Source organism: Macaca nemestrina, chromosome 2, assembly GCF_043159975.1.
Source record: "Macaca nemestrina isolate mMacNem1 chromosome 2, mMacNem.hap1, whole genome shotgun sequence".
Lineage (NCBI taxonomy): Eukaryota > Metazoa > Chordata > Mammalia > Primates > Cercopithecidae > Macaca > Macaca nemestrina.
This window is the reverse complement of record NC_092126.1, coordinates 106,755,146-106,782,458: the sequence shown is the minus strand read 5'-3', so window position 1 is coordinate 106,782,458 and position 27,313 is coordinate 106,755,146. Positions and strand designations below refer to the sequence as shown.

Below are 27,313 nucleotides of genomic sequence, written 5' to 3'. Positions count from 1 at the left end.
AAGAAAAAAAAAGAAAAAATAAGAACTGTCATTTTAATTCACAGTCTGTACTAAAACATTAGCCTTTAAGTGAAGCATTTTGGTTTGCTGAGGACATAATCAAAATCCACCAGGAGCAGGGTAGGTGTTTTGCGTGTCTTGGTGTTGATAAAATGGCTGTTGGAATCAGATATACATGTCTTTAAAATACCAGCTTTCACCATTACTAAGTAACCTTGGGCAAGTTACCAAACCTCTCTGGGCCTCAGTTTCTTCCTCTGTAAAATGGGCACAGCCGGGCACGATGGCTTACGCTTGTAATTCCAGTACTTTGGGAGGCCAAAGCAGGCAGATCACTTAAGGTCAGGAGTTCGAGACCAGCCTGGCCAGCATGGTGAAACCCCGTTTCTACTAAAAATACAAAATAATGAGCCGTGTGTGGTGGTGCATGCCTGTAATCCCAGCTACTCAGGAGGTTCAGTCACGAGAATCTCTTGAACCCAGGAGGCGGAGGTCACAATGAGCTGAGATCATGCCACTGCACTCCAGCCTGGGTCACAGAGTGAGACCCTGTCTCAAAAGCAAACAAACAAACAAAGGCACGATGACAGGAACAACCATACAGGGTGAGGAAGTAGAGTTAGGCCCAGATCAGTGACTCCAAGTCTGTGGCTTTTCCATCATACCAATTAGGAAGATGCAGAATGAACAGAGCACATGGGTATAAGTAACACAAAATTCTTAATTGAGTATAACAAAGAAATTATGGACCATCGGGATATAAAATATTTCCACGCTTGGAGATGGCTGGTTTTAATACTCCATTCTTAGAGATCTTCCAGAAAAGAAGAAACCACTTTCTTTGGAAATTTACCTGCTTTCTGGCAAGAAGCAGTCTCAGATCCCTCCCAAACCTGTGATTCCTTAAAAATATTTGCTATCCCACTGTATTTTAACCAGAAACAGGTCGTTTTGAAGGCTAATTAGCCAAAACTAATTTGGATTTTGAATGAATTTCTGGAAATGAAGAGTGGTGTCAGGTCACTGAGCAGTGGCCTTCTAACAAAAATTATGAGGCTCCTGTTGGATATCTCTTTTGGGGCTCAAGCTTAAAAGATAAATCTACCCTTTTGGTGCCAGAATACACTGAGCAGTTGATATGAAATAAATCAGAACTGGAATCAAAAAGTAAATGCAGCCTAGGGAAGAGAGAACTTCTGTCTGTTCTCTCCTGTGGCCTCTTCCATAGACATAGGCAGAGAGAAGTAAAAAGTAGGGTGAGAAGAAACAGGAAGAGAGAGTGGAGGATGACAGAGCTTTGAGAAGCAGAACTGTCTCTTCCACGTAGAGATTGTTTTTTGTTTTTTGTGGGGTTTTTTTGTTTTTTTTTGTTTTTTTTGTTATTTTAATGGAGTCTTGCTTTGTCGCCCAGGCTTGAGTGCAGGTGGGATGATCGTGGCTTACTGCAACCTCCGCCTCCTGGGTTCATGTGATTCTCCTGCCTTGGCCTCCTGAGTAGCTGGAACTACAGGCATGTGCCACCATGCCTGGCTAATTTTTGTATTTTTAGTAGAGACGGGGTTTCACCATGTTGGCCAGGCTGGTCTCCAACTCCTGACCTCAAGTGATCCTCCTGCCTCGGCCTCCCGCAAAGTGCTGGGATTACAGGCGTGAGCCACTGTGCCTGGCCACATCGAGATTGTTTTATCTCCAAGTACAGGCTCTTATATTGCTCTACCATAGAGAAGATTTTTTTGAGATCACAGCACACATACTTTCCATTGTTCAAACAAGGCAGGGAATACAGAGTTAGTTTGTTTCATTTGATTAAAAAAGAATGACTGTGAACGAGAAGTGATGTCAAAGATTTAGGCAGCCCTACCTATGGAGATGAGCAGTTGCTTCGGAAGTGCCAGGGCGCACTCTGGAATGGGAACAGCTTTGCGGGGTTGGGAGAGGAAGTGTGAGAACGTGCCAGGGCAGCTGGCCTGGTGCAGTGCAGGCAACGGTGTGTTCAGCCACCCTCAGAGTGGGCACCTGGGAGGGTCAACAGCCACAAGTCTTGGCAGTTATCTCTAGTCCCCTCCTTTTCCACTCCTCAAACTGACTGCATCCGCGTTCCTGATCTGTCTCTGATACCAACACTTTGTCCCACTGCCCCGCACACTCCTGTCAAGCCCTGTGTGCTTGGTTAGAGGGTGGTTAAGTGGTACCAAGATAGCATCGTCGTAGGAGAGGGCAGAGGGGGTTTGATTTTCACTTTTGGTTGAAGACCTGGTTGTTTTCTATCCCTAACTTCAGGAATCTTATTTGAGTCATCAGATGTCCGTTTATAACTATCCAGATACCCTTATTATTTGGACTTGTCAGTTTAAAAAAAATATATAAAAAATATATTTAAATACAAATATATAAAATATTTAAATACAAATATATAAAATATATAATTTTTATATATTTAAATACAAATATATAAAATATAAAATAAAAATATATTTTTATATCTTTAAATACAAATATTTGCATATAAATATTTATATTTATATTAAATATAAATATATATTTATTTTAAAATATATAAAAATATGTTTTTTTAAAACTTCCCCTTTGTGATGCTTAGGCCCTATCCTATCCACAGATGCAGGGAGCTCAAATCAAACAGCGTAACTGTAGAGAGAGAGAAAAGACTAAGTCTTTTTGAGTTAATTACATCCTAACACAGTGGCAGTCTCAGAAAGAAATGGTTGGTTAGCACACAGCTAATCCGCCTGAAACTGATTTCTCTGCAAAACAGTAGCTCCAAAATGCAGTTGTTCCTGAGCCCCAAAATACAGGCTGAGGCATTTTCAAATGGCCCTCTATTGGAGTTGAAACCATCTGCTTGTTTGTAGCTAAAGTATGAATTTTCCACTGTTCTAAGCACCATGACAGTGGCATCACTCCAGAGAGAGAAGCAGCACCACAGGAGCCCTGTGGAAGGACTCCTGCCAGCCCTGCTCTGAGAGGCACTTCAGCTTCATTTCCATTGATTTGATTAAAGGACAAAGAACCAAAGAAAAATATAGTGTCTATTCAGAATTGAGCTCAACTCTCCTCATATTCTCTTGGGCTTCTGAAGGATTAAATCTCTCTTCATCTGCTTCCATCGAGTACCCATTTACTATGTCTCTCAAAGAATAATTAGCCCTCAGCTGCAAAATAGTTGTCAAAATCAGATGATTTGCTTTTGAAGGGCCGTAAAGAAAATGGGGAGGCAAGTTTCTCTTACAGGAAAATTATGGACCATAAAGATGATATTAGCTATGATACCAGAGTGGGTTGTGCCTTGCTCTGATTCTTAGTGTAGCTTCCAGTAAATTCTTGATTAACTTCTTTAATCATACTGTATTTGTACATGTCCAGTTTTCCATGACCAGTTCCCCACAGTGTCTCTACATTTATGTACACTAGCAAATCAAAATGGGTAATGCCTAAGGCTGTAGACATAATTATGGAAGTAATAATTTGATTTTCAGTGCACCAAAAAAGTGTACACATACCAGGGATTTGCTGAAGGACCTTGTCATTCTGCTATTGTGGAACTTTTCTTATAGGCAAGCCCGTGAGGAAGGTGCTATCTTCTGCTTGCCATGTTATCAGAACTGCAGTCATTTATTCAGGAATTATCAGACAAAAGTTATACTTCAGACCACTTAGAATCATATTCTCCATCTGAAAACATTCACAGAAAATCTTATTCATAAATACTGCACTGTATTCAAAGTATATTTTCTCATGCAACTAAATGCCTTGAACTAGCATAGATTTTCTGAGTGTTCAGTTACATACCCTACAGCTGAGTAAGTTGGAATGGACTTGGTAATGTTAACTTCTTGCTAGTTACGTAAATTGCACCCTGGTTGAAAAGGTATATCCGTGCGTTCTTACGGCTTTTAAGAGCACATCAAAATAGTTTATTATGCTGCAGACTTGGAATGTCTTATTTTTTAAGAAAATATAAACACAGAAAACTCATAATATTGTAGTCATAAAAGGTTCCATTGCAATCTAGGTAATGAAATTCAAATAGTATTGCCTCGCAGAATCAGATACAGGGCCAGCAAGACCAATATAATATTTTAAAACAAACTTTTTAAATGGCAGTAATAGGACATTTAAAATCACATAGAAGCCAGGCGTGGTAGTGCATACCTGTAGTCCCAGCTACTTGGAGGCTGAGGCAAGAGGATCTCTTAAGCCCAGGAATTCAAGGATGCAGTGAGCTATAACTGCACCACTGTACTCCAGCCTGGGTGACACAGAGAGACTCTGTCTCTAAAAAATAAATAAAATAAATAAAATCACATAGAGAAATTTTTGCAACAACTTCTTAGTAAAATACAGTTAAACAAAACTTGTACAAAATCCTTGTTCTCTTGTTTTACCTTTCTGTCATCTTATGTTAAATATGGAAGATTTCGTAAGGGAAGTAAAAGGTAATCTCACAAAATGTAATATGTTTTATCATTCATTTTCCAAAGCGATTGGCATGATATCCCATTTCAGTGGGAAGAAACAGTCCAAACTTCTCATTTAACACAAATGAAGGACTCAAATCACTTACATCCTCCTTACAGTTTTCTTAAAGTTTGGGTCTTCAGGAATAATACTGCTGAAAAAAGAAAGAACAATATTCAAATGTAATATAAAAAGTCATAAAAAGTCAAATCCTCTTAAAACACTTGAGTAGACCCTTAGCTTTGATGATGCTTTTCTTCACTCTATATTTTGTTAACACAACATTAACCCCAGATGGGTTGATTGCAGTTTAGTCATGGAATATGCATATGCTTATGGTTGGTTGCAGTTGTTCTTTTATTGTTTATTAAAAGTAACTGGTAAAAATTCATTCCAGTTCCTTGCAGTAATTAACTGTAAGTAACATGAACTGTATTTTATATCTGGATAAACAAGATTCTGAAAGACATAGACCCTTGGCTACAGAGGAGTAAGAATAGTGCTTCCTTTTGTTTCTTCTTTCTTTTTCTGTTCTTATTTTTATTGAAACAGGGTCGTTCTGTCACCCAGGCTAGAGTACAGTGGTGCAGTCTTGGCTCACTGCAACCTCCGCTTCCCAGGCTCAACTGATCCTACTACCTCAGCCCCACAAGTAGCTGGGACAAAAGATGCATGCCATGCCCGACTAATTTGTCTATATTTTCTAGAGACTGGGTTTCGCCACGTTGCCCAGGCTGATCTTGAACACCTGGACTCAACTGATCCACCCGCCTCTGTCTACCAAAGTGCTGGGATTACAGACATGAGCCCCTGTGCCCAGACACTTCCTTTTATTTCCTAACAGCACAGCTTCATAGACTCCTTCATTTTCATTTCTACTCCATGAATGCTGGATTTTTTATTAGGCATGGTGCTAGCAGTGGTAGTGATAATGTGTGTGTTAAATTAACTTTAGGTACTGTTCATGGTTAAGGTACCCTGAAAGCAGGAAAATACTGGTGTTGCACAGATGTCGTGACTAGTCAGCAAATATCTAGAGGTACAGCACTTTTTGAGACAGGGTTTCTGTTGCCCAGGCTGGAGTGCAGTGGCACGATCTTGACCCACTGCAACCTTTTTCTCCCGGGTTCAAGCTCTTCTCCCACCTCAGCCTCCCAAGTAGCTGGGACTACAGGCGCACACCACCACACCCAGGCTGATCTTTTGTATTTTTAGTAGAGATGGGATTTCACCATGTTGGCCAAGCTGATCTCGAACTCCTGACCTCAAGTGTTCCACCCATGTGAGTCTCCCAAAGTGCTGGGATTACAGATGTGAGCCACTGTGCCTGGCCAAGGTAAACACTTTTACACCGTAGTCCTGTATCCTCGCATCACCAGCCAGAAAGTAAAAGTAAAAAGTTGGCAGGAGAGTGATCCTATCCTGAGCTCAGTGCTGGGCATCCACTGTAGTCTGTTCGGTGAAGTCAGAGAACACTGAGGCCTCCCAGGTTTCAGATCGCAGGCTTGGCTTCTTCATTCATCAGACAATCTTTATGCGTCTTTTGTGTATTTTAAACTGGGCAGTAAGTAAAATGTAAGGCAGTATGAAAGGAGCAGGTCGGGAAGTGAAATACAAGAGCAAGCCCTAAGTTGAAAAACCCATTTTCAAAATCACAGTGTATACTGCTGGTTTCCCTTATGTCCTTATTTTCATTTTGTACTTTAAAAATTACAGAAATTATCTTAAGGATGTATAATACAACTTAAATCTCTAAGATTAATTAATATTTTAATAAATCTGCTTTTAAAAGATTTGAAATTCTTCTTTTACATCATTTGAGAACTCTCTATGACCAAGAGCTGCTAATTCTGGTAACAAGCTGTATTTTTGGATTTTCTTTGTCAGGGTTAAGAATTCAAATGCCTAACTTAGGACTCCACATGATATCTAGACCACCAGTATTTTTTGAATGAGGCTTTCTTAGGCGTATGTTGATGCACTCTCATCCTTTCCTCCCTGGACTCCTACCACAGACCTCTGACTGACCTCCCTACCTCCACTCTCTCCTCGCTCCACTCCAGTTTTCCTTTTGCTGCCACAGCTTACTGTCCCAAATACAAATATGACTCCATGTTATGGTCCTGCTCAAAATTTTTAACAGCTCCACATGACTCAAGAGAAACCCCAGCCCCTCCATGTGGCTATGCCTGCAGCCTAATGCCCCTGCAAAGCCCCACATGGGCTCTGGCCACTGGAACTGTACCCTGTTCCTAGAACACCCTGTGTTCTTTTACCTTTGCACATTCTCTTCACCTTGCTGGTTCCCTGTTGTCCACTTGTCCTCCTGGACAATTTCTCCTCCTTTTAAAGACTCACCTTATGGATCACCACCATGGTGAGGCTGTCCTTTGTTGGCACTGTCATGCTGCATTGTAATCTCTGGGCTACAACCAGAGTGTTTCTTCTCTGTGTTATCTTAGTACTGAGCTTGTGGTGGGTGTGCACTAAAGTGACGTCATTCTCCTTGACCTGGTGATCCCATATTTGCATCTATACTTCCAAAGAAGGTGATACATGCACTGCTGCTTGAGGCAGCCCTGTTATCCTAGGGAAAGATTCTAAGGGATAGGCCTTGCCTGTCCCTGGGAGTCAGAGAAGTACAGGTTAGGGAGAGAAACATATTTGGGGTTAGAGCACTTCCGATCAATTTGGCAGTCTCCTTAAGTCAAGGGAGTTTAACCAGCATTCAGGGAGTTCATGAATCTGAGGTCTAAATTCCAGTCTGCATGCTGTCACAGAAAAGCCATGCAAGCTTGGGCAAGTCTGGTAACTTTTGCTTTGGTATTCTCATCACTAAATGGACAAGGAATAACCCAGTGACTTTCTCAGGTGTTCAGTTGGCAGTCACATGATCAGCTGGCGCTGTTGTGTAAAAATGCCCATTTCCAAAGATGGAGAGGGAGTTTGGAATGTCGTAAATGGAACTTAGTGCTCATGTCATCTTTTCTGCTGTAGAGTTGTGAACTAATTTTGACTTTCTAAAAGGAAACAGCCCAGCTCTGTGGGTAACTAGGGTAGAAAGCAGCAGTTTGCTTTGTAGTGAGTTCTGCCTGCTTTGTCATGAATTGGTGGCATGCAATTCATCATGTAAGCCATTCATAACTGGTGTTTCTGTCAGTCATATGCGTACAGAAGGCAGTTCTCCATGTGCTCATACTTTAGCAGAATAAGAATGTGACTGTTGTTTCAAAATTAGAATCAGTAAATAGGTGATGATGGCTTCTTTTTTGCCCCTATTTCAGTATTGGCTCACAACACTTGAAAATGCGCCTCTAAAAAATGTCGTCATGATATTTATAGCCCGATGTTTTGTAAATGAGCTGAATGTGGTGAGTGAGAACAGTTGCACGTCCTGTGCTTTTGATGTCTCCCCTGACTGCTGTGAAGGCTGTGACTCAGCATGGATGATATGCAGTCTGCTCAAGATACAGCCCCGCAGGAGCAGAGGCTGGCGTCATTCCGGAGGCCTGTTCCTGAGGTGCCGGAAGATGGCATGGAGTGGTTGCCATGCAGATGGGATTCTTCCCGCTGCCCTGGGAGCTGCCATTCTAGAACTGGGAATTGTGGACATGTTTATGTCCATCACAGTAGCGGGCTGTGGTTAGCCTGCGTTCATACTGATAGGGCCCAGCTCTGGGGTGATGATTTCTTTCATTTTTTTCCCCTTCCTTTTCACAGTATACTTTCAAGAATGGTTAAAATAATTATTTCACCTTAACTACTATGCAACTTGGAGTAAATTAAAGGAAAATTGTTTTTCTTTTCAGGTTCAAAGAAGTAGGTAATTACTTTTGGCAAAGGAGCAGAGGAAGATCTAGCAATATGAGATTCATTTGTCAATAATTAGGCAATGATAAGTATATATTTTAGGTTGACATTTTAGCTATTTGGAAAAAACTACAGGCTGGGTGCAGTGGCTCATGCCTCTAATACCAGCAATTTGGGAGGCTGAGGTGGGTAGATCACTTGAGCTGAGGAGTTCAAGACTAGCCTGGGCAACATGGGGAGGGAGACCTCGTCTCTACAAAAAATACAAAAATTAGCCGGGTGTGATAGCGCACTCCTGTGGTCCCAGCTGAGGTGGGAGGATCACTTGAACCTGGCAGAGCATGGCTGCAGGGAGCTGAGATCGCGCCACTGTACTCCAGCCTGGGTGATGGAGTGAGACCCTGTCTCAAAAAAAAAAAAAGAAAAAGAAAAAAAGAAAAGGAGAAAACTACAGTTGAATAATTTGCCAGTTTCTCATAAATTAACAGAAAGCTTTGAGTCTTCAAAGTCACAACACAGTAAGTTCATGGATGGTCAGTGGGACTTCTGGCCCAAGTGGCTATTGTCACATCACTTCTGCCCTTTTCCCCGTGGACTACTTTAGGAATCCATGGGTCCTTCCTCTAATTAAAATGTAACACCCTCTTGCCCCAGAATTCCTCCAGGTAGGATTGCTTGGGACTCAGGTGTTTACAGTTTATCAAAGGGTAGCATTTCTTAAAAGTCACCAAAATCCTGAAGAACTAGGAGTAATTTGCCAGAAAAGCTAGGCAACACACACGCAGGAATTTGGATTTGTTTAAGATTAAAAGGACATGTTAGATCAACTTGCCAATGAAAATTATGGTGCAGATCTTAAACATTTTCTAAATTTGTGTTTAATTGAAACTAAAAAGTTTTGTAACTAATTTCTGCTCAGCTATTGCATGTGTTCATCATGTTTCATGTATACACTAAGAATGTAGCATAAATAATTTATAGATTGATACTATATTAGTTTTGCTTTTTTTCTTTTCCTGTTTTTTTTGTTTGTTTGTTTGTTTGTTTTTTATGGAACAGATTCTTGCTCTGTCACCCAAGATGGAATGCAGTGGCTCATTGCAGCCTCAACTTCCTGGGTTCAAATGATCTTTCCATCTTAGCCTCCTGAGTACCTGAGACCACAGGTGCACACCACCATGCCCAGCTAATTTTTTTTTTTTTTTTTTTTTTTTTTTTTTTTTTTGTGGTAGAGATGGAGTCTTTTTATGTTGCCTAGGCTGTCTCAAACTCCTGGGCTCAAGCTATTCTCCCACCTCAGCCTCGTCAAATGCTGGGATTACAGGGATGAGCCATCACACTTGGCTGCTGTATTAGATTTCTGTTGCTCTGTAACAAATTACCACAAATACGATGGGTTAAAATAGTCCACATTTGTTATTTTGCAGTTTCTGTGGATCCAGAGTTCCAACACAGCTTAACTGGGTCCCCTGCTCAGGGTCTTAGCAGGCTGCAATCCAAGATGTCAGCTGGGTGTTTGGTCTCATCAGAGGCTTAACTGGAGAAAGTTCTGCTTTAAGCTCTCTGAGGATGTTAGTGGAATTCATCTCCTTGTGGCCTTTAGGCTGTGTTCGGCATTTTCTTGCTGGTTGTTGTCCAGAGGCTGCTCTTAGCTCCTGGAGGCCACCTACAGTTTCTTGCCATGTATCCCTCTCCATAGGCCCTCTCGCAGCATGACACTTACTTATACAAAGCCACCTATACAGAGTGTCTCTGCTCAGAGTCTCTGGCCTCAGGAACATCCGAGGACCTCTTTTAAATGGCTGCTTGTTTATTAAGTCTGGCTTACTATGGATAATCTCCTTTTTGGTTAACTTAAAAGTCAGCTGAATAGGGACCTTAATTACATCTGAAAACATCTCTTCACCCTTGTCATATGACATAACCTATCATGGGAGTGACCATCCCCTTTTCTACATGCTGTTGATGAGAAGCAAGTCCCAGCTCCTGCTTATACTCCAGGAGGGGAGGGGGTTATCAAGCTATGGTTACCAGGATATGGGAATCATTGTGTGGTGGGGGGAGCAGGGCCTAGGACTTACCCTAGGGTGTGTCTACCACAGGTACTCTGAATGTTTATTAAGGTGGAAGAGTCTGTTATAAATCATTCATTTGGAATGAAAATTACATGTTCCAGTAGCAATCAGGTGATATTTGTAGTTAAGCTTATAGGTAAGCTGACCAAGCCTATTTAAAATAAAGTGTGGCTAATCTAAAATATTACTATTCCATTTGCCTTGAATTTGGAATAAGGTCAGGGTGTTAAGTACAGGAAATGCTTCTTCCCATCTTCAGGGGCATAGGGTTGTCCCATCCATCAGCTCCACAGCTTTCGCCTGCTCCAGCCCTATTTGGTGATAGGTCACATTTGCCTTTCTCTTTCCCATAGACTCGGAGTAGCCGGTCCTCTCCTGCTGCCCTGAGCTCTTGCTGTTGGACCCACATGGGCCCAGCCCAGCCCCCTACTTCCCCATGTGCCCAGATGATCTTTCTCTTGTTCCTCCTGTCCAAACCATTTTCCCTCAGTAAGTTTCACTTCACTAGGTATTAGACCAAAAGCTTCCAGTGTGGAGAAAGGAGAAAGGCTAATTATGGGTTCTGCTTCTCTCTGACAGATGTCAAGTGTTGCTGTGTTTCTCTCAAAAATTTAAAATATCGGTGGCACCTCTGTGAGTTTGCTGCAGTTCCCAGGGGTGCCTCTGGGGATAGCTTGGGAACTGTGACTGTACCCTGTGTAGGATTCTACCTGCATTGAGCACTCATTATTTGTGAGGTCCAGTGTTTGGGGTTGGAACAGCCATAATCTAACAGCTGACTTGAGCACTGAGAAGGATGCAGTTGAGGCTCTGAGGCCCTGCTGTGGAAGGGCAGGGCAAAGTGTGTTTGCTTCTGGGATGGGGTAGAAGACGTCATTTTGCCTTAAGACGAAACAAATACCAGCCACAGTGTGATGCTTCCTGATAAAATGTTCCTGTATTTTGCCTGAAGCAGAGCTGAAATCCTCAACAGACCATGGTACAGTCTTGGTAGTCTATTTGTTTTAGAGCATCTACTGCCCACTTCAGTGGTCCATGTTTAATTGTTTGTAATAGGGACACTAAGGCATGTTTTTAAAAATCAGCTTGAAGGAAAAGCACGTAAATATAATCACATATCCTGAGCGCTCACCTTGGGCTGGCTAAGGGTCGCTGGTGGGGCAGGGTGCCATTTTGAAAAGAGCAAGTGTGGTACCTCTGAGGACCAAGGACACAGAAGAAGGGATGACCTGGGAAAAGACCAGGATTCCTTCAGCCTGTAGCCAGGTGATGGTATTTCTACAGCACACAGGGATAAGGGCTGCTGGGGAGGTAACCCACAAGGACATGGGAATCAGCACCCCAGCATGTCTGTGGCCAGATCACCCTGGAGCCCTGGGCAGGCAACTCTACCATGAACATAATGCTTTAAAATATGCAAAGTAATATTATGTATCATTTAGGCATAATACATGAAGGGGAAAGAAACACGGGAATGATAAATACCACATCTAGGCAGGTGATCCTGTCTGAGGGTGAGGGTGGAAGATGAGATCCAGAGGGCCTGTGACGTGAAGCAAGCTCTGTTAGCCATGCCCACTTGTTAAAGGAGCTCATGCGCAGGGGCTGAGGGTGCCATTCTTTCCAACTTCAAGTCTTCATGAATTTTTTTTTTTATTTTTAATGGGAAGAGTAATACTTTATAGATTTATGATAATTAAATTTTTTGTTTGTGTTTGTGCATTTGATTTGAGGAAAACTAGTGAGTAAGCAGGCATGCCAGGGGCCAGCTATTGTCACCAAGGTTTGTCAGCCTCTGGATTTAAGGAAGAGCCCACTGGGAGTGTTAAAGACTCTGTACCCAGGCCGGACTGTGCTTAAAGCACCTCCTTATAACCTGGGCGTGGGACCCTCAGAGCTGTACCACGTCATCAGGAAAATGCAGAGGATGGCACCCACTCCCTTGAGTGACTACCAAGAAAGGAAGATATCATGTGCCTGAGCCCAGCATTTAATTGACCACAGAGTAAACATCAGTTAAACGTGGATCTAAAAATGTGATTGGTTTTGGATGCTCCAAAGAATGCAAGGGGAAAGTGAGCAGATATGGGAAGATATTTATATTTATCTTATTTATTGTATCTATTATCCTATCACAGAACTTATTTAAATATGGAAAGTGCTCCATTCTATGATTAGAACAAAAGAAGCAATCATGTAGAATTGTCCCAATTTTAATTCATTAATTTTTCCAACTTGAGAATACTTTGGGATATTTTGTAATAGCTCATTTTGCCTGAAACAAATTGAACCATGAAACCGCTGGTCTGTGAAATGACCGAAGAAATTAAAACTCTGTGTGAGCAGCTAGATCAAAATTAATAAGAGAATCTAAGCATAAGTAGAAGCCCATTAACAAAGAAGCGATTCTTGAAGTGTCTTTGTAGCATATTTTTATGGAGTTCCCCCCCTTTTAAAAAATTTAATGTATCTTTACACAGAGTGATTTAATAACAGAACTTCAGCCTGCAAGATAATTTTTGAGTTTTTTATTTTGTTTTTTAAAATGAACTATGTACTCCTTTGGATCATGAGTGTTCACATGATGAGAAGTGTGAGTTTGCTGCTGGTTTCTGGTACATCACCCTAGCACGTCCTTCATAAATGCTGTGGCTGTTCCGTCTTACTTGGGAAAAAAGATACAGGAAATAAAAATCAAACAAAACAAAAAGCTGGGGAACAAGAGTATTAATGCTTTAAAGGAAAAAGCAAAGTCTCTCAATATAGCTTTTTAAAATGTACTACTACCAAGTACTAACTAGTTACTGGAAATACATACACATGTATACTTTTCTTCCAGGAAACAGATAAAGGCAGACTAAAGTCCATCATGAAAGATGATTAAGGGAAGGGAAAAAAGTTCTTGACATGGCAGACTGTAGGCTTGTGTCTTGACGAAGTACATTCCTACTTGACCTGTGGCTTATAGCATCCCTCAATCCCTCATCCTCATCTCACTGTGCCTGTGCCCCAGCCTTACATACAACCATGCTACTCCACAGTCAGAAGAGGTCATTTTATTTATTTGTTTATTATTTTGAGACAGGGTCTCACTCTCCCAGGGTGGAGTTCAATGGCACCATCAGGGCTCACTGCAGCCTTAGACTCCCAGGCCCAAGTGATCCTCCCACATCAGCTTCCCAAATAGTTGGGACTACAGGTGTGCGCCACCATGCCTGGCTAGTTTTTTTTGCTTTTGTTTTTGTTTTTCTTTTGTAGAGACAGGGTTTAGCCATGTTGCCCAGGCTGGTTTCTAATTCCTGGGCTCAAGCAATTCTCCTGCTCAGCTTCCCAAAGTGTTGGGAATATAGGTATGAGCCACCATGCCCAATCAGAAAAGATCTTCTGAAGACACAGTATTTCACAGTTCGGAAGTGAGACCCAGAAAGCCAGAGGACTTTCCCATGCTTCCCAGCCAGCCGACTTTCTCTATGTAGCCAGCTGGCTTTCATCCAGTATTGCTGGATGGCCTGCTGATTCGTCCAGTTCTGCATTCTATCTCTGGGAGTGACCTAGTGGACATTATATGGGGAAGGGGGGTCAGACATCCCTAACACTTATTATCATCTAGTAGGACTTCCTAACTTGAGCATACCCCACTAGCCTCTGCCTCTTCAAAAACCATATTTAAACAAAAGGAAACATAAAAGCATACATCTATTAAAAATGTTGGAAAATGAAAGAGTGCCATCAGCTAACCAAAAAATAGTTTTGAGAAATTTTTGTAAAATAGCAGAATAGGAAAGGGTTGACAGAGAACCAGAGCAGAGAAGCCTCAGCCCCCTTCAGATACAGCCAGCTATCGTGAGAGCACTCCCTCTGTTGGAGGGCATTCCAGCCAGGAATGAAACAGGAGCAGGCCGGCATCTGGGCAGTTCATTAACTTCCCCAAAATGAGGAAAACTGAGGTGGGAGCTTAGGGAAGGAGCTTTGGAACCATGAGGGATCTCCAAGTTATTCTGGACTTCCATGACCCATAAGAAGGGGATGCAAGGAAAGGCTGTGATACCCAGGGAGGAAAGATGCTGCATCTGTGCCCTTGGGGCTCTTCTGATGTGAGTCTTCATGAGGCCTGCAGATGATTTGCCTGCCACTTGCTCATATGTCCTGAATAAAAACATTCACTGTTACATGCAGTCTACGTACCCCTGTCCCCATTCAGATGGGAGGGCAAGATGAAAAAAGATGGGGCAAAGACTGAGGAAACCTCTGGAAGCTACTCATTTTTGTCACCTGGTCCTTCTTTCCCAAATGCAAGTAGACCACCATGTAGCCCTTTCTAAAATGTGGAGAAACCACCAAGGGTCATCAGATATTTGAAGAGCACCAATAGAGACAGACAGACACCATGATGAAAATCTGACCCACAAGGAAACAGCAAAGTAAAATGAGAATATTCTAATAAAAACCTTTGCAAAGATTTGAAAAAGTATTGCATTCATAAATTATGAAAGGCCGACAGGAAAAAGAAGTTATCAGAGAACAAAAAGGCGTTACTGGCAACTAAAAGCACGATTGTCAAAATAGATTCATTAGAAATGACTCATAATAGAATGGGCAAGGCTGTATAATAATAATAACAGCTAACATTTAGTGAGTATTTGCAACTCTTCAGACACTGTTCTACGTGTTTCGCTTGTAAATCAGTTTCATCCTTTTAAGAACTATCTGTCCAGGCATGGTGGCTTACGCCTATAATCCCAGCACTTTTGAAGTTTGAGGTGAGTGAATCACTTGAGCCCAGAAGTTCAAGACCAGTCTGGGCAACATGGCAAAACCCCATCTCTACTAAAAATACAAAAATTAGCTGGGCACGGTGTCGCACGCCTGTAATTCAGCTACCTGGGAGACTGAGGTGGGAGACCTCACATCACCCAGGAGGCAGAGGTTGCAGTGAGCCAAGATGGAGCCACTTCACTCCAGCCTGGGCGGCAGAGTGAGACCCTTCCTCAGAAAGCTCTATGAGATAGATACTATTATCCCCATTTTACAGATAAGGTAACTGAGGCACAGAGTTTAGGAAATTCTCAGGGACATGCTATTTCAAAGAGGCAGAACTAGAATTTAGCTCATGTGGCTTGTGGCTTGATTCCACACTCAACTATATTGAAGATCAAATTAGTATTGTAACAAGCAGGCAAGCTCCCCCAAAACAGGGACTGTCTCTGTCTTTGCAGGTTCTGCAACAGTTACTGACCCATGTGTGCCAAGTCAATATTTGCCTGGTGAATGAATAAAATAAGAATAAATACCAAACTCTTCCCAGAAGTTACCTATGAGGAAGGAGACCAAGGTTAGAATGTGAAAGGGAAATTCACTCTTTATTTCATTATTCTCTGTAATGCCTGTAGTATTTGAATTTTTACAAAGAGATATATTACTTTATTTAAATAAAAAGTTTTAATGACAAACTTTTTGTTACCTACAAATTTATCAAAACTTTACATTAATCTTCACATTAATCTAAAACTTTAATCTACTTTACGTTAATCTATGTCATGTACAAAATCCCACAATAGATAAAATGGACATGAAAGCAATTTTTGAAAGTTAAATCCACTAGCCAAGTCTTAAGAGTCCTTGTTAAGTTGCCATATCCATATTTGTTGTTATTTGTTCTAAACAACCCTCTCCATACCTTATTATATGGGAGACAACTGTGGAGTCCAGAGTCCTCTTCTTTTTATTTACCATATGGCTTTGACCAAGGTAATCTTTGTCCATGAATCCCAGTTTCTGAATCTGTAAAACCTGGATTTAAATATCATACAGTTTGGAAGATCAAAAGTAAATGAAGGAACTCCTGCTTCCTGTCAAGATGGAGTAACAGGGACCAAACCCCTTCATACCAGAAACAACCCCCCAAAACAGACAAAATACATGAATCAATGTTTTTCTAACAGTGGACATCAGGCAATGAAGGACAGTAATCTCTGAGAGATAGAGATAGAAAAGAGACGATTTGAGTTCTAGTCGCCCCAGTTTGCCCCACTGAGAGACAGAGTCTGGGGAGGCCACAGCAGCCAGAGTTCACAGGACAGAGTACCAGAGACAGCAGAGCTGCATGGTGAGATAACCCCAGAGATCTGCTGAGGGCCCCATTTACTATTCAGCAGAGCATGTGCATTTGAGGAAACTCTCTGAGGCTCAGAGGGAACAGTGCTGTTCCTACCAGCCTGATTAGAAAAATCAGAATGCACGAGGTGTGGATACTCAGAAAGATGTTGCCCTGTTAAGTAGGGAATAATAAGTTCTGGACTGAGATCTGCTCTAAACCCACCTAACAAATAAAAACAAGACCCAAAGGATTGAACTGTTTCTAAGTTAACTGCATCCTAGAACAAAGCGCAGGAATATAAATACACGCCCCCTGTCCCCATGATGAGGAGAATCATGATCAATTAGAACTGACCCAAAGCTGAAATACTTGTCAGAATTAGCAAGCAAGGGCGTTAATACAGTTATTAAAACTGCATTCCATATGTTTAAAAACTATCCAGAGACTTGCAAATACTTTTAAAAGATGTACACTTGACTTCTAAAGATAAAAACTACAGGGCCGGGCAGGGTGGCTTACACCTGTAATCCCAGCACTTTGGGAGGCCGAGGGGGATGGATCACAAGGTCAGGAGATCAAGACCATCCTGGCTAACATGGTGAAACCCCATCTCTACTAAAAATACAAAAACTTAGCCGGGCGTGGTGGCGGGTGCCTGTAGTCCCAGCTGCTCAGGAGACTGAGGCAGGAGAATGACGTGGACTCGGGAGGCAGAGCTTACATTGAGCCGAGATTGCACCACTGCACTCCAGCCTGGGTGACAGAGCGAGACTCCGTCTCAAAAAAAAAAAAAAACTTACCAAACATGAAGTGCAGAAAAAAAATAATTGTAAAAATGCAAAGAGCTTTAGTGAACTATGGCACATCATCCAGCAATTGAGAATTTCCTTGACCTGATGAAGGATACCTATGAAAAGTCTAAAACTGGTGTCATACTTAGAGATAAAAGAAGAACAATAAAAGGGATGAAAGAAGGAACAATAAAAGGGTATCTATTCCTACCACTTCTTTTCAACATTATGCCAAAGGTTCTGGCCAGTGCAATCAAGCAAAAAAAAAAAAAATTAATAAATAAAAGGCATTCAGAATAGAAAGGTAGAAGTAAAACTGTCTATTCATGAATGACATGATCATCAGTGTAGAAAATCTGATGGATCTGCAGAAAGCACTAGAAGTCATCATTTGCAGGTTGTCTGTGGCTGCTTTTGCACCCCAGTGGGAAAGTTGAGTCATTGTGACAGAGACTATATGGCCCAAAAGCCTCAAATATTTACTGTCCAGCCTTTTAATAATATTTTGCCAACCCCTGTTCTATAGATTCAGTGTAATCTCAGTAAGAATCTAAGTAGGCTTTTTTTGTAGAAGTTGATGAACCTGCTTCTAAAATTCATGTGGAAATGCAAAGGACCTAGAATAGCCAAAACTTTTAAAAAGAAGAACAAAATTGGAAGACTACCTGCTTTCAGAGCTTATTATAAAGGGGGGAATAGTGTAGATTAAAGGAGCAGAATAGAGTTCGGTAATAACCTCACACATATATGTACTACTGGTTTTTGACAAAAGTGCAAAGACCATGCAGTAGAGAATAGTCTTTTCAATAGACAGTTCTGGAACAATTGGATATTCATGTGCAAAAAAATGAACATGGACTCACATATCATACCAAAATGGTTTATAGACGAATATGTAAAATCTAAAATTCTGAATCTTCCAGAAAAAAAAAGATGAAATATTTGAGACCTTACATTAGGCAAAGATTTCTCAGCTACAGTTCCTAAAGTATGATCTATAAAAGAATAAATCGATAAATGATACTTCATCGAAATTTAAAACTTCTGCCCTTCCAAATCTTGTCATGTATATAATGAGACAGCTAAAAGAAAAGCAGGAGAATCTGCTAGAAAACTGTCCTGGAGCCTTTGATTGTTAAAAAACTGATAATTACCCTGATTATTACCTGATAATAACACTGATTATTACCCTTTCTGGGCTGGAAATGAACTGTATTAGATAATTCAACCACCCACCCTCTTCCCTCTCACCTCAGTCCCCCTCACCTCATACCCTTTCTTCTCTAGGAGAAAAAGCCAAGCAGCAAAAGAGTCCAGCAAAATCAGTTTCCTAAAATAAGAGAACTTTTTACCAAAAGCCACATAAGAGTGGACCTCTCTTGAATGCCAGAAGATATGGAAATTTAGGCAATTGGGAAGAAAAGTGGTTTTGAGCCAAGCAGCACTCCCTGGATTTTTACCCTAAGACCTACGCTTATTAGTGGTAGGATCAGTTACTACATCTGTAAATGGGAACACTGTGAGAATTAGAGATCAGGGGTTCAAAGTGCACCCCCACCCTCCACGCGGGGCAGCACCAGGTGGCCTTCTCTTAACCGCTGTTGCGTTTTTCAGTTGTGCCAAGATAGGCTGCTTGGTTTTCTTCACTACCATGGGAAGTGATTCTGTAAAATGGGAAGACTAAATGCAAGTGTAAGGGGGTTGTTGTTGTCATTTTAACTGTTTCCTATAAATTCTAGATCTTCTTACTGGAAGAGAAGACCTAGGCTCTAACTCTTTGGAGGAGATTAAAAATTCTTGTGCAGGATGGAAAAACTTCAGGAAGGGAGCCAGGAAAACAAATATCCTGAAGAGGCTTAGAGTCAAGAGGTGAGGGTGGGAGAATTTGACACAAGGGAAAAAGAAAAATACAAAGCTACTGGTGGTATATTTATGACAGGAAGGTTTTCCCATAGAGGATAGAGCTGGACTTTCCAAGGGGTGGCTGCCTGCCAGGCCTTAGTACAAGAAGGAAAGATCATAGGCAGGTCAGAGGAAACGTGCTGCTGACCACGAGAGGTGGCGATGCCTGGGGGTAGGGACCAGAGGGGGACAACGTCTAAGGCCCCTCTTCCAGGGAGGCCAAGCAGGAAGGATGTTGTCTCATTAGCACGGATTTCCAAGATGTGAAAGCATATCTGCCAACACTTATCAGGCCTACCAGCCACCTAAACTTCCCCCAGTTCTCATGCAAATAAAGTGACAGAAAAAATAGTTATGATACCCTGTGAGTGTTCACAGCCTTTTCCCACTCCCAGGGGTGTTCATTCTCTCCTAGCTCAGTTCCTAGGCTTATGTATAGGGCAGAAAAATGAGGAGCTGGGCAGCAGGTAGAGGGGGGCTTGAGGTGCCATTGCCTTACTCTGGAAAGGGCCAAGATCTGGAAATGGAGGGGCTGGGGATAGAGAGAGAGACCAAAGTCTCTGAGCATTGGAGGAGAAGATTGGAAAGGGGAAACTTCATGGTGTGGGTAACAGGAGGGTTTTGCTTGCTTGCTTCCCAGCATCACCTTTTGTAACATTCCAGAGTTACAAAAGACAATGTTGAAAATTGGGAAATGAACAAAAAAGAAATGAAAATATCTGTCCATGGTAACTGCAGGAGGCATGGAGACCAGTGTGGCTGGAGGGAAAGAGAGGAAGGCTGTGGAGAGTTGGCCAGGGATTTGCAGGAATGAGCCTCGCACACAGGGCTGTTGCCTTTATCCCAAAAGCCCAGGAAGCCACCAAAGGGGCTTGAGCATAGGTGTATCATCTTTAGATTTATGTTTAGGTTATATCAGAAAAGACAGAATGGGGATGTGGCCAGAGAGGGTATAAGTAAACCAGCAAGAAGGTTGTTCAAGCAGTTTCTGTGATGGATTTATGTGAAGGTGGTCAAAATGTAGAGAAGTAGACAAATTTAAGAAATGATTAGGAGATCAAGTCAACCAAAACCAATCTTGGTTTTCCGAGGCTCCAGAGCTGTGCTCTGGGGTGAATGGCTGTGCACTTCACTACATGGGAGGATAGCCTTGCTTCGGAAGATGATCTTGAATTCAGTGTTGTTAATTTATTAACATCCAAGGGAAATGTGAGGTAGGCATTGGTTATGTCATTGTAGAGTTCAGAGGAAAGTCTGGGCTGGTATAAAGACGTGTGCATGATCTGCATGTAGATGTGGCTGAGGCCATGGGTGTGCGTGGTCTCTCTCAGGGAGAGCACATAGAGCCTCACTGTCCACAGTAGCCTCTGGCCATCTGTGCCTTTTTGGATTTAAATTAGTTCAAATTAAATCAGATTAAAAATTCAGTTCCTCAGTTGCACTAAGCAAAATGAGGACCAGGAAATGCCGCCTTGGATTTAACAATATGGCGGTCATGGGTGACCCTAGAGGGAGCTATTTTAGTGGATGAAAAGGGCCAGGAGCCAATGTGGGGTGGTTTGGGGAGCTAGAGTTGAAAAAGCAACCAGGATAGACAACTTAAACGCATTTAGCTGGAAAAGAGAGGAGAGAAATAGAATGTCGACTGAAGGGTGAGTAGGGATGAGGAGTGGAGAAGAGAGCTTTGTTTGTAGGTTTAATAAGAGAAACTAGTGTGTTTGTTTAATAGCCAGTGGGCAATAGCCAAATTCTAGGAATTTGTCCCCTAGATTTACTCACATATATATAAGGGGATAAACACGTGTGTGTGAGCAGCAATGGTTTAAAAACAACCTAAGTAGCCTGGTTCAGGGGACTGGTTAAATGAATTCTCTTATCCATACAATGGAATTATTGCAGCCATTCTAAATAACAAGAGCTTCTACAGTTCCTGATACAGGATCATCTCCACGATTTATCAGACTGATTTTACAAGATGCAGAACAGGATATATTATTGCCATTCTTTGTATTAAAAACAAGAGGGTAGATATTCCGGAGGTATCCTACACTGCTATTTATTGTTTTAAACCACACACACTGAAAGAATGATCAAGAAAATTGCCGCTAAGATGGGGAACTGGGGAATAAAAGTGTGGGTAAACATTTTTTTCACAATATTTTTATACTGCTTGATTTGATTTTTTTTTTTAATGATGCACTTGTATTTTAACAATAAAATATATTTTTAAAGTCAGTGAGAAAGATTCAGTTGAGAGAAGTTAAATAATCAGGAGACTGGAAGGAGAGGGGCCCACCTTCCTCTCTGGTGAGGACCCTGTACTCCTTTATTACTTCACTGACCAGAAGCTCCATAAAATCAGGTGTAGTTTTACTTAAAATGAGTTTTTGTGATACTAGAGTATCTTAGATCTAGGTAGATCTCACCCATCCCATATTATCTATTGCTAGGTAACAAATTACCTCCAGACTTCACAGCTTATGACAAACATTTGCTCTCTCACAGTTTCTTTGAATCTACACATGGCTTACTTCAGTACCTCTGAGTCAGGATCTCTCTCAAGGCCACAGTCAAGGTGATGGCCAAGGCTCCCGGCATCTCAAGGCTCATCTTAGGGAGGATCCATTTCCAGGCTCACTCCCCTGGCTGCTGGCCGGAGATACCAGTTCCTCACCACCTCTCCTCAGGGCCACCCACAACATGGCTTCCATCACAGCTAGCAAATGAGCGAAGGTGCACCCAAGATGGAAACCATAGCCTCTGTAAACTCAGAAGTGAGCCTGTCACTTTTACTGTATTCTGTTGGTTAGAAATGAGTCACTAGGTGCAACCCACACTCGAGGGTAGGGGATTCCACAAGGGAGTGAATCCCAGGAGGCCCAGGGATCCTTGGGGCCATTTAGAGGCTGCCTACAACAAACCCTAAATTCAGCAAAGCAAAGTTAAATACTTCTTTATATGGTGGTGTTCTGTTCTGTTCTAACTCATGGAAATAATTTTTGTTTCATGAACAAAAGAATTCATGCATTCATCCTTATATGTTTTTTTTCCTCAGAATAATCAGTTGCAGTTTTATTGTTCTGCAGTAACACCTTAGAACTTCCCATCTGTTTTTGATATTTTCTGAATTTTATCATTTTGATACAGTTTGAGAAGTTTGATAAACTAGGAAACTGATTATCACTTCACCTTTCAGAATCATTTAGGGAACATTCTCCTGTAGTCCTTGTTTTAGAAATATACGCTGACATGAGTGGGTGTAAAAGGGCATAATGTCTGCAGCTTACCCTCAGATCGTTCAGAAAACATGCTGCAGAGAGAGTGATCAAGCAAATGGGGTGAATGTCAGCCATTGGTAAATCTGAGTGAGGGTATTCAGGACTCCTTTTTACTATGCTTATATTTTTTTTTTCTGTAAGTTTGAGATAATGTCAAAGTTAAAATTTTGAAAAAGAAATTCTTATACTCCTCCCCAGACCTACTGTATGAGAATTACAATGGGACCTGAGAAACTTATTGTTATCCTTAGATCCATTCTGATTACCGATCAGCAAGGTTGGGAACACACTGCGTGAGAATACACTCATTCTACTCATAAAGTTGTCTTCATAGAGCATCTGAAATTGCCAGTTGCATTTTTGAGTCTAATTTTGAAGCCAAGGGCAGAAGAGACCCCTCAAAGATGCGTTTGTGGTTACTTTGCATAAGTCCTCCTCATAAGTCTTCTGGCTCACCCCCAATTTTGTGCCACATCTCAGATATAGGGAGACCAGCAAACAGGGTAATGTCAGCTCCCACACTGGGTCCTCTGCTTATGGGGTGCAGCCCAGTGGGAACACAGAGTGGAGCACATCAGTCCTACCTGTGGCGGACTACGGAGGCTTCATGAAGATGTGGCACATGCACTGTGCCTTCGGTAATAGAAATGCATGGGTCTGTGCAAAGCCAAAGAACTCTCAAACAGCAGGACCCTGAAACTAGAAACCTGCTACTGTTCAGTGTGCTGGGCACAGAGGTTGAGAGTGAGAGCCAAGAGAGGCATCTGTGATTTTCCCAGAGCTGCCTGCACAGCCTGCACAGTGGCTCTACACTAAGGTTCCCGGCCAGAAGGGCAGTGGGGAAGGAGCAGGGGAGGGAGCTGTAGAGAAGTGGGAGAGGAGACCCAGGGGTGGTGGGCTCAAGGTCCAGTCCAGGTGTGTCAGTTTGGTGGCTGGAAGATTGGGTGTCTCCCACACTCTCCCAGGGACTGCACATTCCTCAGCACATTTTAAATAGCATAGGTGGGGTTTGTGTGAGACCCTGCTTCCCTAAGAATGAAGGACTTTCCCTGGAGGCCAGGACTTTAAAAACTGTTGGCAGAGTTCCTTTCTTGCGTGTGACTGTTGGTGATGCACATTTGTACCTGATGAAGGTTGTGTTTGGAAAGAGTCGTCTCTCATTGAGTCAAGGCCATTAGGCTCTGACTCACCCCGCTGTTTTGTTTTGTTTTGTTTTGTTCCATTTCCGTCTAGTACGTGCTTTCCTCTGTGGTCAGCCATCACTTCCTCCCAGCCCGGAACACGCATGGGAGTGACTGGCTTTTCCGAGGACACTGAGGAAGTGTTGATACTGATACCAGTTCCTTTTTGAAAATAAGAATGGTAGTTTTTATCCTTGAGCTTATTGTGTTAAGTCATTGTGGATGTTTTAATCTTCCTTTCCATTGGTTTTCATGCCCTTTTAATCAGGCTTACATAAGTAAGAACATTTATCCATGTGCTTTGCTACATACTTATCTGGAATGCTTGGTTCAAAGGGCAATAAAATAAACACAACCCAGTACAGTTGCATGATTATTTATTTGGTGCAAGCTTGTTTGTTTGACTTCTCTGAAATGACTTATGGAAATATTGGTTTGCTTTCTTCTTCTAGATCCATCCAAGTTAACTGTGAATCAGCTGTGGGCTTTGCTAGGTGACACAGAATCACCCACTGAAAGCTGACCATGAGCTCCTGAAACATTTATTTGATGTGCTTTTAACAAAATGGCTTGCAGGTCTTTCAGGGTAACAGGCTCAAATCATCTATATTTTATAACTTTTACCAAGGGATTTCCTGTTAGCAAACAGCTTATCTCTTGTGTTCTCTGCTGTTCTTGGCTTCATATAAGAAAGCACTAGTAATGTTAGAGGAAGGACTAAATATTTGAAGGCATATTTGCTTCAACACCTGTTGAGTGGATCAGCTCATGTTTCTGAAAAGCAAAGCAAGGAGGTAGAGTTCTAACACACTCTAGATTTCACAACTTTTGTTCATTTGTCTGCAGCCATATGGTTTAGGCAGGATCATGCTGGCCAGCAGTTTAACCTAAACTGTGACTGTGATCTCCCTTCCAAAGAGTACCAGTCACATGGGCTAGATGCCATCTTTATAGAACTTTCCAGCTTCTGAAAAGGTTTGTGTGAAGGAAACAGAAGGAAGCCATTGCTGCTCTCAGTGTACAGTACAGCTATATCTTTAGACTTAGAAGCAGTGAATAGAAACGGGGAATTGGCATGTAGGTAGTATTTGGGACTAGCTTCTTTCCATAGTGACTTTTTGAAATGTGTTTTACTACTTCTCTTAGTATTTTGCATACTCTTCTGAATGTGCTGTGTAGATTGAACCATAATATTTTAGGTTCTAGCTTTTATTCTCTTTGTGAATTCATAAACATTAGTTTTTTTCAGTAACATATCTAACTTTGGTAATATTGATCTTACCTAAAGAACCAAAAACGTTCCAATTTCACCCATGTACTTAAGGTTTTTCTTAGTTTTCTCAGAGCCTAGGAAAAATCAGAACTTTTTAATATCCATTAGGTGATCAAAGTGTGAGCCTATGATATTGCATAGAGAGTAAGAAACTAGCTGCGGTTATATTTCCATTATCTTGGTAAGAACACAAAAGAGCCTTTGGAATGTGGTCAGGAACACAGGGATAAGGCCATGCATTCGCCCATGCCATCTCCCAGGGCCACACCCTGTCACCCTGGGAGCGCCGCTGTTCATAGCCAGCTGGGGTGTGTGCATAATGCTGGCTGCCGACAGGGGCTGAGTTCATGGTTGATTCCCATGAAACTCTATAATCACTGCAGTTCTCAAAACCCTATCTCAGCCCACCGGTGCCGACACACACACCGCAGGCCAGCTGTCTCCTGAAGCACTTACGCAGTCAGGAGGAACCTGGTATGGTTTGATAAGGCTGTACTCAGGGGTTGTTAGTCACAAATGCCCCAATTTCTGCATCCAGGCCCTGTGTTTTGATCACACCAGGTTCTTTCATTTCTTTGCTCTCAAAAACCTAGAGTGCACATGTTTGTGAAAAAGTCATTTACCTTTCACAGATAAAGCGGTACCCTGCCTTCCTGCATGTATTTCTTTGTGTGTGCCATTATAACCTATTCCTCTAAGAAAGGTGAATATCCAATTTAGGATTGTCAGGAAAAAATAAAGAAGCTGGAAAAACACAGACATGTCCCTCAGTATACGTAAACCAAGTCTCAGATCTCCACAGGAAGCCTCTCGCTGGGGGTACAAGCCCAGCACAGGGTGGACCACAGAACTCAGCCACTCGGGGAGTTCTGCTAGGGCAGGTGCACCAAACCATCAGAGGAAAGGGGCTGTCCTGCCACCTGTGGACTCCCTCAGCAGAGGAGCTCCCCCCAGAAGGGGCAGTGCCCAGTACCAGCCACTTGGAAGTGAGCCGTTGACACCTCTGTTGATCCTGAAATGGCTTCCGCTGAGAGCCACAGTGTTTATGGTATTCAGTGATGCCTCATGTAGCCCCAGAAGCTGTCCTCTCTCTTCACAGACCTTTCTTTGGAATATCTGGGGAAAGATGGACAGGGGATCTCATGTCTACTCCTCACTTAGCCCCAGCTACAGACTGCTCCCAGATGCATGTAGGACCTCTGCCACAAACCGTGGTCTAGAAATCTCAGCCATCACCTCCACCTGACAGTGCTCTCCCTCCTGCCCTCCTCAAGCTCTCCCTGCCACCCAGCACCCCAAGATGAGGCTGGGGGCATGGGAGTGATAAGGGGCAATTACAGCTGGAAGGGAGACCTTAAAGCTGGGCACAAAGTGCAGTCACGCACTGTGTGACGACGTTTTGGTCAGTGACGGACCACATATATGATGGTGGTCCCAGTGATTATTACTGTACTTTTCTGTGTTTAGATACACACATACTTCCCATGGGGTTACAGTTGCCTATAGCGTTCAGTACAGTAACATGCTGTGCAGATTCGCAGCCTAGCAGCAGGGGGCTACACCATGTAGTCTAGGAGTGTAGTATGCTGTGTCACCTAGGTCCATATAAGTGCACTCTGTGATGTTCACAGTGCAACAAAATTACCTGACAATACAGTTCTCAGAATGCATCCTGTTACTAAGAGACATATGACTGTATGACGGTTCCCAGAGTCCAGTGAAGAAAACCACCACATCAGGGCACTCTCAAGTTCCTAATTCTCTTCCCCATTTCGAGACTGGCCCTCTGTCCTCCCAATGGAGATCCTAGGTTTCAGTCCTGCCCCTAGGAAAGCCCCACCCTTACTCATAGGCGACTTTCTCCAGGTTTAACCCCCTTTCCCTCAGCAGGACCACCTGTAGAGTCCAGGGATGCACACGGGTTGCTGGGACTGAGGAGCTGTCAGCGCAGCCCAGGCGTGACCCCTGCTCATTCTCTCTGCCTCCTTCCCAGAGGTAGCTGATTTGGACACCCACATACACACATGTACACACCTACACACAACTTTGAAAAAGCCTGTTTCTCAGACACCGTGCAGCAACCTGAATCCCTACCAAGGAAGATAAACCTTTTCATGAGAATGAGGCCACCTGCAGAGACCCAGCCCACAGTGGCGTCTCCTTTTTCTCTATTGTGAGGGAACATTTAAGTTTCTCAGATCAGGTATTGCTGGCTCCATGTGCAAAGCCAAGATTCCCTGAGTTCTCAAGATATCTTTGCTTCCTTCCCTTTCTTTTCCCTTCCCCTTTCCTCCTTTCTTCCTCTTTATTTCCCTTCCTTCTTCTTTCCTTCTTGCTTTCTCTTTTGCTTCCTTGCTCCTCTCCTGCCTTTCTTCCTTCCTTCTTTCTTTTTAAAGTATTTTATCTCAGATTGCTTTCAGGAAGAGAGGA

General features: G+C 42.4%; 1 protein-coding gene across 3 annotated transcripts in view; it reads left to right on the top strand.

Annotated features, from left to right (window-relative positions):
- The window catches only part of LOC105480296 (anoctamin 10), a 257,728-nt gene that overhangs the window by 193,844 nt on the left and 36,571 nt on the right, over positions 1 to 27,313 (top strand). Inside the window, exon 13 of one of the 3 annotated variants that reach the window (XM_071091522.1) lies at positions 15,578 to 15,764. The exons of the other annotated variants lie outside the window; for them this stretch is intronic. Coding sequence (XP_070947623.1) covers positions 15,578 to 15,637 — 60 coding nt within the window. The 3' untranslated portion in view covers positions 15,638 to 15,764. Of the gene's footprint in view, positions 1 to 15,577; positions 15,765 to 27,313 lie in introns of those variants that run through there. 3 annotated transcript variants of the gene reach the window in all.